Genomic DNA, 14,888 nt, shown 5'->3' on the forward strand with positions numbered 1-14,888 from the left:
TCCCTCCACGTGGACATGAGGCCACCAGAATCCACAGACTCTTGCCTGCTTTCTGGTAACACAGAAGCCCAGAAAGGCTGCCCGGAGGGGCTCACCCACTTGGACGAGATCAGCAGAGTGACTTCCCTGCGCTCCAGGAAAGGAACGGTGTGCGCTGAGCGTTCACCATCCAGGTTGTCCCCGCCTGGGCCTGGAATCTCCTGTGTGAACTGCCTTCCCTGGCTGGACTCCCAGGATGAGAAAAGCCCCAGCAAGAGGGGCCAGGAAAGTGCAGATCCCGCCTCCACCCCGCCTGGTCCACCCTGAGAAGAGCCGCGTGCTGGCCGGCGCCTGAGAAAAGGAACTAGGTGACACGTGTGCTCCAAACCGTCCAACCAGTCAGCACGCAGGGCTGGAGCTGCAAGTTCAGGGGTGGGGGAGGCATTCTAAGTGTGCAGCTGTCAACTGCCAGATGGATGCATGGTCAGAAATGGACCTGGTGGAGGGGGACCATGGCAGGAGGAGAAGAGTCAGATCTTCCAGGAGAAGCATTAGGACCTCTTGTCCCAAAAGCTCCCACTGAACAGGGGACCCAGCTGGCCTGGACGCACAGGAGCTCAGAACACGCAGCCCTGCTTCCAGCAGGTGGACGAGTGCCGCTACCGAGCACATCTCACTCTCCCCAAAGTTGTTTTTACCTCAGCAGCCCCCAGGGAGGAAGAGCAAAGCTGGGGCCCTGATGGCAGAACCCCCGCCATTCCTGTCTCCTTGGAACACCGGCTGCTTGTGGCCAGAGAGGGAACGCCACCCTCCCTTTCAGAGGTGGAAGGGTCCACGCATCCGGGATGCGAAGGCGGTCCTCCACACTCGGGATGTATGTGCAGCCGCCATCAGGGCAGGGATGAAAGGAGGGACCAGCCCCCTGCCAGTGGGCTTGGCCCGTGTGGGCGTCTGCCGGCCCAGGCCCTCGCCAGTACACCTCCGTGACCCCGGGCAACCTGGGAGGGGTCCCGGTGCTTCCGAAAAGCACCTAGCTGCCCACAGTGGCAAACCAGAGGTGCTCAAAGACGGGAGCCCTGGCCTCTGGGGATGCCAGGAACTTTGGAGTGTGGACGGCAAATGTGAACAGCTACAGGGACACACCTGAAAGCTTCAACAGTCCGCCTGGCCCCCAAAACTGCATCTGGCCACCCAAGCAGCAGCTTGCACCCCAAGAACTTCAGGGCTCCCGGGTGGTGGTGGTTCACCTCTCTCCCTTCAAGGGGGGTGACGCACCCTGCGTCACCCAGGGGCCCAGCATTCTCCGATCGCAAACCAGGCGGGGGGGTGACTTCCCGCTGCTCCCCTCTCGCGGGCTGACCTCTGAGTGCTCCCCCCGACGCCGCGTCTGCCGAGCGCGGGCTCGAAGGCTGCGGGGCCTCTCGGTCACCTCGTGCATCCTCCACACACAGCATCATCCAGCTGCCCAGCCCAGGGCCCGCCGCAGTGTCAGCGCGCAAACAGATGCACAGATGCGTCACTCCTGCTCCGAAGCTGCCACATAAGTGGCACCAGATGGTTTTGTCTGCCGATCACCTCCGCCTCTTGACTCTGATTTCACAGCAAATATTTCAGCTCCTGGGGGTTGCCCGCAGCTGCGAATAGGCTGGTGGGACGGGGAGTGGGGCTGTCGGATCCACAGCCCCTCTGGACGGCAAAACCCTGGCTGGGCGCTCGTGCTGCTGGCAAAGCTGGGGTGATCCGGGCAGCAGCCGGCCAGCAGCCTGGACTCCAGCCCTCCCGCTCTCACCCGGGACCCTGCAGTCCCAGCGCTCTACCAGGGGCTCCTTCAAGGCCCCCGTTTCCAAACTCTGGCACCCGGTCTGCATGTGTGCCATGCCCTCGAGAAAGAGCCATGTGTGGTGGCCATCAAGGACTTTCCATCTGGGACATCATCCCAGTTCTGGGATGGGCTGGGGGTGGCTTCCAGTTTCCCCGGCAGACTCTCTGTGCGGCTGGAGAAGCCACCCGGCCTGCCCTGAGCGCGTCTCCTGGCCGCTCTGGCTCCTGACCGTCCTTCTGCTCCTGTGCCCGCAGATGCTGAGCTGCTTAGAGCACATGTACCACGACCTCGGCCTGGTCAGGGAGTTTGGCATCAACCCCATCACCCTCAAGAGGTGGCTGGTGAGTGTCAGGCCCCCTGTCCCCCCAACACAGTTTCATGGGAATGGACTGTGGGCGCCTTCCTGATGGCCCTGGGCTTCCTGCAGACGGAAGCCACGCTTCTATGAGAGCCCTGCGGGGACGGTCAGCCAGTCTCTGCCTGTCCCCCTCCCCCAAAACACTCTCTGCCCTTAGGTCCCTGCTCTGGTGAGCGAGAAAATAGTAAGAACCGGGGAGGGTCAGGTGAAGCAGGGTGTTCTAAGCAGCACGTGCATGTGAGTGTACGTCTGTATTTGTGTGTGTGTGCGTGTGATTGTGTGTGAGTGCCGGTGCCTGCATGCTTGTGGGGCGTGTGCATGTACGTGTGCATGTGAACGTGTGTAACCGTATGCACGTGACTGCGTTTGTGTGATTGCCAGGGTGTGTGTGTGAGAGAGTGTGTATTTAGCAGCAGATCTTTCTTTTTTTTTAATTAATTTATTTTATTTATTACTATTATTTTTTGGCTGCATTGGGTCTTCGTTGCTGCGCGCGGACTTTCTCTAGTTGTGGCAAGCGGGGGCTACTCTTCATTGCGGTGCGTGGGCTTCTCATTGCGGTGGCTTCTGTTGTTGCAGAGCACGGGCTCTAGGCACATGGGCTCAGTAGTTGTGGCTCGTGGGCTCAGTAGTTGTGGCTCACGGGCTCTAGAGCACAGGCTCAGTAGTTGTGGCGCACGGGTTTAGTTGCTCCGCGGCATGTGGGATCTTCCCAGACCAGGACTCGAACCCATGTCCCCTGCATTGGCAGGCAGATTCTTAACCACTGTGCCACCAGGGAAGCCCCAGATCTTTCTTTTTAATAAAATACTGCTCACAACCAGATGTTAAAAGCCTGTGGAAGGTTTGATGGTGGCTGGGGACCCAGCACCCCGCATGTAGACCCCCAGCTCTCCCCCCAAGCTTCACGCCCCAGCGTGGCTCCCCTGGGGACCCCTTCCCCGGAGTGGGATCGTGGGGGCCATGCCGTGGCCCCTGGACATCCTCAGGCCCCTGGGCCCCCTGGTGCTCACCCTCGGGAAACGGGAGGGCAGTTGGATGAGGACCAGGCGGGGAGCAGGCAGTTGGCACTGGGACGAAGGTGCCAGGAGCTGGGGGGAGGGGTGGGCACCTGGCCACAGGGCGGATCCTCTCGTCTCCGCAGCTCTGCGTGCACGACAACTACCGTAACAACCCTTTCCACAACTTCCGTCACTGCTTCTGTGTCACCCAGATGATGTACAGCATGACCTGGCTCTGCAGGCTGCAGGTGGGTCTGGGGGAGCCCCCTGCCCAGCTTCGTCAGTGAGCAAATGGGCGCCCACCCCCTCCCTGCCCCAGGGAGAGGCAGGTCCTCCCCCACCAGGCCAGCAGCTGGAGGGGCTTCATCCACCTGTATCAACCGCTTCCCACCCCACTCCAGCCCCCTCCTCACCCCGTCCCACTCTCTCTCTGATCCAGGAGAAATTTTCCCAAATGGATATCTTGATCTTAATGACAGCGGCCATCTGCCATGATCTGGATCATCCAGGCTACAACAACACGTACGTACGCGGTCTTTTTCTCTGTCTCTTTTTCCCTTGTAAAGGGGCCTCTGGGTATCAGAGGTGAAATTTTCAGCTCAACCCTCTGCCAGTTCCAAGCTGGAGATGTCGGCCAAGGCCTCCTAAGCCCCCAGCTCCACCCCACCTCTTAGGACATGGCTCGCCGCTTGGGACTTTGTCCGGGGCCTGGGCCTCCCGGGGCAGGACCCTTGGAGGTTACCAAACCCAGAGGGGCTGCCATAGCCCTCTTCGTCTGCACCGGCAGAGCCCCGATGGCAGCAGGACCTCCCTCCCCCCGAAGCAGGCAGGGACGCCCGCACACACGTGGACAGGGAGGGGCAACCCCCGCCCCGGTCTCTGGATCTCACTGCCCCGTGGGCAGCCTCCCCAGCCTGTTTCCAACAGGAGCAAGGCAGAGGCAGGGGCTGTGACAGCAAGAGCAGGGTTGTGGACGAGCGGGAGGGGGGAGGGTCCAGGGAAGGCGTGCAGCCAGGAGGACGGGCCAGGCTTTGCTGGAACGTCGGTCCACTCCCGCCTCTGGGGCGAAGGCTCCCGAGTGCCACCCCACGCACCTGCCAGAGTCCAGGCCAGGTGGCGCTGGTTTGTGTTCCTAGTGGCACATTGGTGGTTCTATCGAATTCGTGTATTTGCGTATCTAGTATCACTGGGTGGGTGATGATACCAGGTCTGCCCGAGAAGCGTGCCGTCGTTTGTCAGGACCAGAGCGGATTCCAAGGTGTGGACATTTGTGCCCCTCAGAGGAGGCGTCCCCGTGGGCATCCATCCCCTCAATTCACACTCGGATGACGTGCCCGAGCGCAGGCCAGCCAAGGGCCGTGCCCACAGCAGCTGACGTGAAAATGCACCCTGGTCCTCCTCCACATACTGAAAATGTCTGCAGGGTGTCTCACCATTTTGAGGGCACGTGATGGGGAGGCGCTGAGGCTTCTTGGTGACCTCCACTGGTAGGACTACAGCAACGTGGAGGTATCCAGCTGGAGGGGCAGCGGAGACCCAGGAGAGCCAGGAGAAGGGGGCTCCTGGCATGAGCAGAGTGTGGTCCCCTCCATCCCTTCCAGCCTCCATACACCTCCCCACCCCCCGCCAGCGCTGCTGCCCTGACTCGAAGGTGCCTCTGAGTGCGAGTGCCCGAGGGCCCTTCTGCTCTCTCCTCCAACCCCAGGTACCAGATCAACGCCCGCACGGAGCTGGCCATCCGCTACAATGACATCTCGCCCCTGGAGAACCACCACTGTGCTGTGGCCTTCCAGATCCTCAGCCAGCCCGAGTGCAACATCTTCTCCAGCGTGCCGGCGGAGGGCTTCAAGCAGATCAGACAGGTGTGTGGGGTGAGGGCATGCCCACCGCAGAGTGGGAGGTACCGGGGGGACAGTGAGCCCGACCAGAGAGTAGGAGCCCTCTCTCCCCGTGCCTGAGGCTCCCAAGATCTCCCAGTCCCCCACCGGGGATCCTGGGGGACCGGCCCTCCTCCCCAACCTCCTCCAAGGCCAAGTGGTGCCCCGGGAAGAGGTATGTGTTTGGCACGCATGCACGGTGTTCCGTGGACCTGCAGATCACGGCCACCATTTAATTGAACCCTTTGAGATCGGTCCTTTCTCATCTCACAGCCCAGGAAAGTGAGGCTGACACAGGCAGTCACTCGCTCAAGGGAGCAGGCCCTGGACAGACACATCTGTGGCATCCAGCCCAGCAGAACCCTGACCACTGTCCCCTAGGCCCTGCTCTTGTCCCCTGCAGCCCCACCACCCACTTCAGAAGAGACATTTCTGCTGCTTGAGGCACTTTGGGAAGAGGATGAGGGAGACCAGCTGTCTGGGGTCAGATGCTTCCAACTCACTAAAAGTGATGCCCCTACACACACAGGAGTTCCCACTGCACGCAGCCCTGTGCCCCATCCTCTGGCGTGTTCGGGGGAGGGGCGATGTCAGAGAGATCTTGGAGGAGTGAGGTGGGTTGAATGATAGCCACCCCCCAACCAAAAAAAAAACAAAAAAAAAGGTATGTCCTCTGCCTGACTCCCCAGGACCTGTGAACGAGTCTTTACAGACATAATTAAATTAGGAGCTTTAGATAAGGTTACCCCGGATTATCCATGTGGATGTGAAATCCAATGACAAGTGTCCTCGTAAGAGACACACAGAGGAGAGATACAGAGAGGCCGTGTGACAACAGGGGCAGAGACAGGAGTGATGTGGACACAAGCCAAGGAGCGTTGGGGCCACCAGAAACAGGAAGAGGTAGGGAATGGACCATCCCCGGAGCCTTCAAGAGGGGACACCTTGGTTTCAAGACTTGCGGCCTCCAGAACTGTGAGAGGATGCCTTCCTGCTGTTCTGTCCCCCAGCATGTGGCACTTAGCACGGCAGCCCTGGGACTCGAATGGGAGCCGTGTCCACAGCGTAGGAGGAGCCACACGCTGTGTCTGTTCGGTGTCTCGGTGGCCTTGCTCCAAGAGGCACTAGAGCCCAGGGCCGGGACACACTCCCCTCCCTCCAGGAGAACTGATAGCTTCACCTTATCAGACAACAGCAGCCTCATTCCCCATCCTTCCAGCTTCCAGGAAGTCAGAGCTCAATCAGGGCTTAATTACCACCCTTGTTGAATCACCAATTCCTGGTACGGTTATCTCCCCTTTATCTGCTGGCTTTCTGGCCTCCCTTCCACGTTTATGGAGCCACCCAGCAGGCACATGCTACACGTTGTTCCACTAGCTGTAGTGAGTCTTTCTGTGAAGCAGGTAAAGGGGCAAATCCTGAAGAAAGGACCCTGCCTTTGTGCTGCCCCGATGGCTGCCGGGTGAGGAACGCTGCCAGGTTCTCGGCCCAGAGAATTCAAGCAGCTGAGCCCCTTTGTGCGTGGAGTCGTCAGAGCAGCACCCCGCTCCTGCTGGAGGAGCCACACCCCAGTGGACGGGGCCCTCCTCATGCCGCCCGCCACGGGGACACAGGGTGATCTTGCCCCAAACACCTTACTGACATTAACACTTTCTAAGGGTAAAATCCGTTGTCCCAATTTTTAATAATATTTCGTCCTTGAATATTTTGAGGGATAGCTCATCATAGGAATAGATCCTTCACTAATAATACAATTAAATCTTGACTGAGAAATGGCACAATTCAAAAGGCCAGTGATGCCCCCCCATTTTTTATCTGTCTTGTCTGATTTGAGTTCTGTATTTGATGTTTGTGGTGGTGTTTTCTTGGAAAAGTAGAACACCATACTCAGCACAGAGGTGTGTTCTGTAAATGTTTGCAGGATGGATGGATGGATGACTGAATAGATGGATGGATGGATGGACAAGCGGGTGGGTGGATGGATGGATGGATGAGTGGACAAGTGAATGGTTGGATGGATGGATGGACGGACGGACGGGTGGGTGGATGGATGGATGGACGGACGGACGGGTGGGTGGATGGATGGATGGACGGACGGACGGACGGGTGGGTGGATGGATGGATGGATGGATGGATGGATGGGTGAGTGGACAAGTGGATGGATGAGTAGACAGATAAATTGATGGGTGGATGAGTGGGTTGATGGATGATCATGGTTTCAAATTATGTTATTTCTACTAAACCAATACTGGGTTAACAAGGTCAAAATATTTGTATTAAAAAACTTATTTGGGGGGGCTTCCCTGGTGGCGCAGTGGTTGAGAATCTGCCTGCCAATGCAAGGGACAGGGGTTCGAGCCCTGGTCTGGGAAGATCCCACATGCCGCGGAGCAACTAGCCCCGTGAGCCACAAATACTGAGCCTGCGCGTCTGGAGCCTGTGCTCCGCAACGAGAGGCCGCGATAGTGAGAGGCCCGCGCACCGCGATGAGGAGTGGCCCCCACTTGCCGCAACTAGAGAAAGCCCTCACACAGAAACGAAGAGCCAACACAGCCATAAATAAATGAATAAATAAATAATAATTAAAAAAAAAAAAAAAAACTTATTTGGGGACTTCCCTAGCGGTCCAGTGGTTAAGACTCTGCGCTTCCAATGCAGGGGGTGCGGGTTCGATCCCTGGTCGGGGAACTAAGATCCCGCATTCCACATGGCGCGGCCAAAAAGAACAAAACAAAACAACCTTTATTTCATCCTTACCTACAAATTCGTTAATAGAAGAATGCTATTATATGATCAGACTTTGATCACTCCCAAGCAAGATGAGCACATATAATCCCATACAGATTAGATAACAGGAAAAAAAATACTCTTGGAAAATAGGTCACTGACCTCCAACAACAAGCTCTGGGAGGAACAAACCATATATCTAAATTACTAAATCAGCGGGAAGCATTTGTCCTTGGCTGAAAGCGTCTGGACTTCGCAAGGAGACACATGCTGAGCCTGCCCTCTGCAGGTGAATGGTCTTGGCGGGCCCGATGCGCTGCCTTCTCCAGGGACACAGCCTGTGTCCGGCAGCCCTGGGCTCACCCCTCAGCCTTCCACTCGCCAGCTGAGGCCTGGGCAGGCTCCCCAGCCTCTCCGGCTCTCAGTTTCTTTATAAAAATGAGGACAGTGGTTCTTAGACACGCCCGTGGCGTTGGCATGAGGCCTAGATGAAGTGGTATGAGCAGTGGGCTCCGCATACAGCAGGCGCTCACTGAGGAATTGTTGGGATCGTGCCCCGCGTTCACACTTCGCCTTCACTTCTCAGGGGATGATCACACTGATCTTGGCCACTGACATGGCGAGGCACGCGGAAATTATGGATTCTTTCAAGGAAAAAATGGAGAATTTTGACTACAGCAACGACGAGCACATGACCCTGGTGAGCGGCTTGTCTTCCCTCTCTGGGGGGCCGGTGAGTGAGCGCCACCCTCCAGTTCAGACTGGAAACCAAAACACCAAAGGAAAACGTGTAACCTCGCCTTGGAGCAAGGTGGCGGTAAAGCCGGTTTTCCAAGTCACAGTACTTAACGGGGAAAGCACCCCCGTCACCCCAGCAGGACCCCCTCTCCTAGTTAAAGTCACCCCTTTTCCATTCCCCCATCTCATTCCGATTTGAAGGTTATAAGTAGGTGAAGATAAGCCAGCATACAGAGGCCCGGCCAACGCAGGGGAGTGCCAGGCTTGGGAGCAGAGGGCAGAGGGCAGAAGCCAGGGCCGCCTTGACAGTTGTGTGACTGCTCCCCCCGTGCTGGGGGTGGCAGAGGTGGAGTCCTGCCCTGGATGCCCCTTGGACCAGCCGGCAGGACTGTGGTTCCCACCCCTGCATCCCTCCCCGGTGTTCAGGCGGTAGGCGCCGAGGCCGGTGGGCGCCCTCCCTGCTGTTACGTGAGGACCCCCTGCACTCTGTGTCTCTAACACACCCTTCAGTGCTCTGGGGTCCCAGCACTCTCCACTCGCTGTTTTTTTTTTCGTTATCTGTTAAACCTCTGCCTCCAGACAATACCGTCTGTCTACATTTTTTGCATATTCTCAACATCAAGAAGATACTTCTGAGCTTTGCAGTGTATAGTTTGTATGACAAAACGTCCGTGTGTTAAAGGGGCTTTCCTACTACTCAGGCCCCTCCAGGAAAGGTTCTGACCCTCGGGGGTGCAGGGATGCCCCGTTTTCCCCCTGCAGCGGGAAGTATGCCCTTGCGGGGGGCAGGGGGCAACAATGCTGGCTTCCCCTCCGCCAGCATCACCCGCCCTCCTTCCCCGCCGGCCGGTGATGGTGAGTCCAGACGCACAGCACTGTGGGATGTGTCCCGTGTTGCACAGCTGATTCCAGATCTCTTCTTTCAGCTGAAGATGATCCTGATAAAATGCTGTGACATCTCTAACGAGGTCCGTCCGATGGAGGTGGCGGAACCCTGGGTGGACTGTTTATTAGAGGAGTATTTCATGCAGGTAGGAGCATCACACAGCGTCACGCAGCATCACGCCTCCTGGGCTCATTAGCCCCTTAACTGGGTTCCTGTTGGCAGCGTGATGGACGGGCCAAGGTGGCTGCCAGCATCACTGCCTCCGGAAGCCTTCCCAGCAGGCACACGTGTAATTTGAGACACGAAAGACAGGGACCAACAGGAAAAGCTAATGTCAAACTGTTACCACATTAGTGCCCCTGTTACCACTAGTTAAACCCCCTCCCTGGGCTCCCCCTCCGCCCCGCACGACCCTGCAGGCCCAGCGGGCACCTAGTTCGCACTCACGGCGTCCCCATCTTCCCACGTGGTCACTAATGTGCATGATGCGGGTGGTTCCGTTGGCGTTTAGCTGTTTCTCTCTTCTTCTCAGACAATGATCCTGGAAACTCCCAGATTCCACGGGTGTTTCTTTCTTTAACGTTGTGTCCTCTGCCTTCCCCGCAGAGCGACCGCGAGAAGTCGGAGGGCCTTCCCGTGGCCCCTTTCATGGACCGGGACAAAGTGACCAAGGCCACGGCCCAAACTGGGTTCATCAACTTCGTCCTGATCCCGATGTTCGAAACGGTGACCAAGGTGAGTGACCATCACCACAAGCTGGTGACCCAGCCGTGATAAATACATGTGTGCACACACACTCACACGCTCACACGGACACACGTGTGCACTGGCCGCCTGCCCGGCGCCCACCTGAAGCCCCCCACCCATCTTAACACCTGCGTGTTTGAAACAGACTCCCGCCTCCTGGCCTCCTGCCCCGCCCCCCGGGCAGCGACCCAGCAGCAAAGCTGCCCCATCCCTGGCCACCCTCCTCCATGGTGTCTCTGGGGCCCCCCCAGGGCTCCGCTTCCCAGGGCACCCGCCAAGGCCCTGTCAGCCTTTCAACTCCGCCTACAGAAGCCCCTCTAACCTGCCCCCCACCCCACCCAGCACACAGCTGACACCAGGTTAATCCTCAGCAAGGAGACGGCCTCCGCCTCTCTCCCGAACCTTCCATGGCTCCGCACTGCCCCCAGCACAGGGCACACAGCCCCCCGCCCCGCCCTCCCAGGCCCTCCTGGTCCTGCCTTTCTTCAAGCCTCCACCTCTGAGCCCACCCTCCTTGGCCTGGGCGCCCCATGCCCTGCTCAGCACCCTTCCAGAACTCCCTCAGCACACCCCCCGTGGCTCCGTTCCTCCTAGAATTTGTCTCCCTGCCTGCAGCTTCCTTCCTCAGGCTGGGGGGGTCTTCCCCATGGGCACCGGGTGCCAGTGCACAGCAGGGTGATGGTGGCTCCCACAGGTGGCAGGAGCAGGCTGGGGAAGCACAGGAAGCATTAGGGGCGGAGGGCTGTGTGCACGGGGCTCCCTGGGGCTTGCCGGCGGTCTCGGAGTGGGAGGCAAGCCCCTCAGAGCTGAGTCTCAAAGGTAAAGATGCTCAGCAGGTGGACCCGGGGCGGCGGGAGCCGCAGGGCCAGGCCTGAGCACGGAGTGGGCGGAGGGGTCCTGGGCCACGCGGCAGTGGGACGGGGGGAAACAGCCTCACCCTTCCCACCCCGGGGCTGCCAGGGCTCTAGTGGGCGAGGTTGGCGTTCGGAAGATGAGAGTCTACAGGGTGGACAGTCGGGGGTTCCTTCAAGCAGAGGGCAGGGGGTGGCTTCTGCCAGGTCCGCAAGGACAGTGTGAGAGCGGGAAACAGGGACCTGGAAGGGGTGGGTGGGCAGCGAGCAGGGGCTCTCCCTCCCCGAGGGCTTCCCGGACTCATTGACCAGACGGCTTCAAACCTCGGGCACCTTGGATTCCGCTGCAGCCAAGACCCAAGAGGGTCCAAAAGTGCCCCTTGGACAGAAGCACGTTTCCTGTGCGGCTTTTCTCCCGGGACGCGTGGGACCTGGCACGGTTTTGCTCCTGCGTTCTCTGCGAGGGTGACCAGCTGTTGAGAGAGCCCGTTTGTTCCCTCGCAGCTCTTCCCTGCAGTGGAGGAGCTCATGCTGCAGCCCCTGTGGGAATCCAGAGACCGCTACGAGGAGCTGAAGCAAATGGACGACGCCAGGAAGGAGGTGAGCCGGGCTGCTGCAGGCGTGGGGGCCGCGGGGCCCGCACGGCCTGGCCACGCGACCCGGGGGGCCCTCCAGACGGGAGCTCGTGCGTCCCACGGAGGAGAGGGGTCAGTCCTCGGGGAACTCACGGCATGGAATGCACAGAACCTCGGGTGGAGTCGGTGCCCCGTGGTCGTGATTGCCCATGGGAAATCCAGAGCATCACAACGCCTCGGCTGCCTGCATCCCCTCAGAGCAGCGCCCTGGCCCCGTGCAGGTCCCTCACCTCCTCCTGGGGCTGACTTTGTGCAGAGGGAGGGCGGCGGAAGAGACGCTCCCCCTGGCCCGGGAAAAGCCACCACCACGACCCGGCCACAGGGCTGCCACGTGGCAGCGTGGCACCTTGAGGAGGGTCTGGGTCTGGCTCTAGGCTGCGGTTGGGATTGGTCCTGTGTTTCAGGGAGGCCCAGTTCATAGGCTCAGAGCCGGGGTAGAGGTTTTCAGAAAAGCCCCAGAAGCTGGTCTGGCCAAAGCAGGACCCCAGTGTGTGCAGATCTGCTTCAGGTCCCCCTGCTGCTTGGGACCCCTGGGACCTCCCCCCATGACGTCCAGCCACTTGGGTGTGGCAGCCCTTCCGTCCACCCTCCCACCCCCTCTCTCCGGGGCCCGTCCCTGCCACCTCGGGCTTGGTCCCCCCTCTGGCCTTGGCCGGTGTCCCCCCCACACCCCCCCAAGGGTCCCCTTCTGTGCCATTTGTCCCCACTGCGGGCAGGGCCCCACCCCGTCTTTGCAGCCAGGAACTCCCACTGTGCCCCGCTGAGCCTCAGTGCAGCTCTTGACCAACTTCGTGTACAATGCCGCACGCATTGTGTTGCTCGGTAAATGCTTATGGGTCGATGGGCAATCCAGGCTGGCAGCCGATTCCTCTACTTGGATTCTTCTCCCAAGAAGTCACAGACGGGGCTTCCATGGTGGCGCAGTGGTTGAGAGTCCGCCTGCCGATGCAGGGGATACGGGTTCGTGCCCCGGTCTGGGAAGATCCCACATGCCGTGGAGCGGCTGGGCCTGTGAGCCATGGCTGCTGAGCCTGCCCGTCCGGAGCCTGTGCTCCGCAACGGGAGAGGCCACAACAGTGAGAGGCCCGTGTACCGCAAAAAAAAAAAAAAAAAAGTCACAGACGGGTCCTGAAGCTCCAAGAACCTAAGAGCAAATGATGCAGAGAACAGATGGAAGAGGCGGTGTCCCCCTGCCGAGCCCCCTGACGGGAGGGCTAAAGGGGCCTGACTCCCCAGGGTCAACTGAGAGCCATCGCTGCGAAGGCCTCAGTCTCCAGGTCCCAGGCCAGCCGCCTAGAAGGGCCGCTAGGACCCTCCAGGGCCCCTTCCTGTTCCCAGAAAGAACAGACCCACAAAAGAGGTGAAAGGGCCTCGGACTTCGCACCCGCATCCACCAGTGCGCTGGTGCCGCATCTGCGGCCAGCATGAGTGAGAGGACAGCGGCTGCGTGCAGTGAGGCCTCTGACCGCAGGGAAGGTGGCCCATGCAGAGCTGTTGTCCGGGAAGCTCCCCAAGGCTGTAGACCCCAGTCTCACGTCTTAGCATCTGCAGCCCCGGGAAGGTCTTGAGCAAACAAGCAGTCACTCACTCACTGGCTCCCGGAGCCTGATTTCTGCCTTCCGTATACTCTCTCCTGGTTACAGCAGAGGCCTGAGAGTCTGACACCTGAGCGCACCATGTCAAGAGAGAAAGGCCGAGACGGGGGGAAAAGTGAAGGTAATGCTGTTCTGAATGATGTCTCAGTGCGTACGGTAGTTCAGACTGAAGTGGGGACGGCGTGGAAATCTGGGAAGGAAGGAGGGACGGAGGGAAGGAAGGGAGAGAATCTGAATGTATGAAGGTTTTTAAATGAAACGTTTCTTCCTTGCGTATAATCTTTACAATTAGGCTCAGAAAGAAGGAGCCATGCCTTAGAAAAAGATCAATGATTATCGTAGGTACTACTTACAAGGAAAATCACTTTTTAAAAGCTTTTCAAAAATCAAGTCTTTGCTTATGTCGCCGCGAGCACTTCCTGCGCGCTTGCATTTAGTCCGGGTAGAAGGCAAGCCAGCCCATTCGGCCTCCGCGGGGTAAGGTCATGCCACACACGTGTATGAGGGTCACTTGGGAGACCCTCGCTTATAGAGCAGTCCGGGTACAGGGCATGAGAACTGGGTTGGTTTTATAGAGGAGAGGTGCCAGGCCCTGGCATCCAACAATCCTTATTCTGAGTCCGGGCTTTGCTAATTACAAGCGTCTCAACCTCTCTGAGCCGCAAAGCCCCAGTCTCTAAACTAGAGGCAATAATCCCATTCTTCTTACTTTAGTGATTAAACGAGCAGAGTGCTGGCACAGAACAAATGCTCATTGTTCGTGTGTGAGCCTGTGACATTTGTGGCATTGCCTGCACATTTCCGATCCCACAATCACAAACCAGCCGTCTTTTTCCTTTTCCAAGCAGATCATGCCTGAAGAAAGCAGAGTGCCGTGGGCTGCTGTTCTGGACCCGGCCGGCTGGGCTTTGCAGGATCATCCCTGCAGGGAGAAGTGGTCCTGAGCGTCTGCCACCATGAGATCATGTTTTCTAGAACCATTTTGTTCACTGACACAAAAAAAAGGACTTCACGATGCTGTACAGAATTTTTATTTTTAAACTGTCTTTTAAATAATATATTCTTATACAGAAATGGGTACTGTCCTTTTTCTTTGGTAGTGTTGTGTATCCCGGGCTGCTTTTGATAAACCACAGGAATCTCCCCCGCTTCCCATGGGGAGACAAAGGACACTGTGCTTTCCTCGCCCGTGCGTCTCAGAGTGATGGCCTGGGTGACGTGCTGTGTGCCTCCATGTAATTCAGCATTAAATGTCAGACCGGTGCCCGGAGCGCGGGGCTGTGCGTGTCCTGTTTGTGAGCTGCGAGGGGGATGTTGGGGGCTGTGTCCAGGGACGTGAGGCTAGAGGCAGCTCGGTCAGACTGCAGGCAGCATGAGCCCAAGAACTCCACGTGGGGTACCACCTACCACACGCTGGAGCCCCTTTCCAGCACGGGAGTTCCACGTTTAAGTGGGCAGACAGGCAAAGGAGCCGCGTTTGCTCAGCACATTTCAGGGCCCCCGTTTCAGGGGATGAAGCTGTCCTTCTCTTCCTGCCTTTGTTTTAGGGGCAAGCGCTGGGGACGTCCTGGGTGGCCCTGCGCCCAAAAGGGGAGACCCAGCCCCAGGCTAGTTCACAGTTGGGCTTCGCCAGGTTGCACACGCCCGAGCTCCCACCCAGAACCTGCTCCCC

At 58.5% G+C, this 14,888-nt stretch overlaps 1 protein-coding gene across 1 annotated transcript in view; it reads left to right on the forward strand.

Moving 5' to 3' along the window:
* PDE9A (phosphodiesterase 9A) overlaps window positions 1-14,297 on the forward strand; it is a gene marked incomplete at its 5' end in the record, with an annotated part of 91,232 nt that extends 76,935 nt beyond the window's left edge. The window contains 10 exons of the mRNA XM_082625526.1: window positions 2,056-2,142; window positions 3,304-3,408; window positions 3,600-3,682; window positions 4,866-5,022; window positions 8,351-8,464; window positions 9,429-9,533; window positions 9,995-10,123; window positions 11,491-11,586; window positions 13,265-13,337; window positions 14,065-14,297. Of these exons, the coding sequence (XP_082481652.1) occupies window positions 2,056-2,142; window positions 3,304-3,408; window positions 3,600-3,682; window positions 4,866-5,022; window positions 8,351-8,464; window positions 9,429-9,533; window positions 9,995-10,123; window positions 11,491-11,586; window positions 13,265-13,337; window positions 14,065-14,075 (960 nt within the window). The 3' untranslated portion in view covers window positions 14,076-14,297. The remainder of the gene's footprint in view (window positions 1-2,055; window positions 2,143-3,303; window positions 3,409-3,599; window positions 3,683-4,865; window positions 5,023-8,350; window positions 8,465-9,428; window positions 9,534-9,994; window positions 10,124-11,490; window positions 11,587-13,264; window positions 13,338-14,064) is intronic.
* Between the last annotated feature and the right edge of the window lie 591 nt (window positions 14,298-14,888).

The sequence above is a fragment of the Mesoplodon mirus genome (genome assembly GCF_964341445.2).
Source record: "Mesoplodon mirus genome assembly, chromosome: 6".
NCBI lineage: Eukaryota > Metazoa > Chordata > Mammalia > Artiodactyla > Ziphiidae > Mesoplodon > Mesoplodon mirus.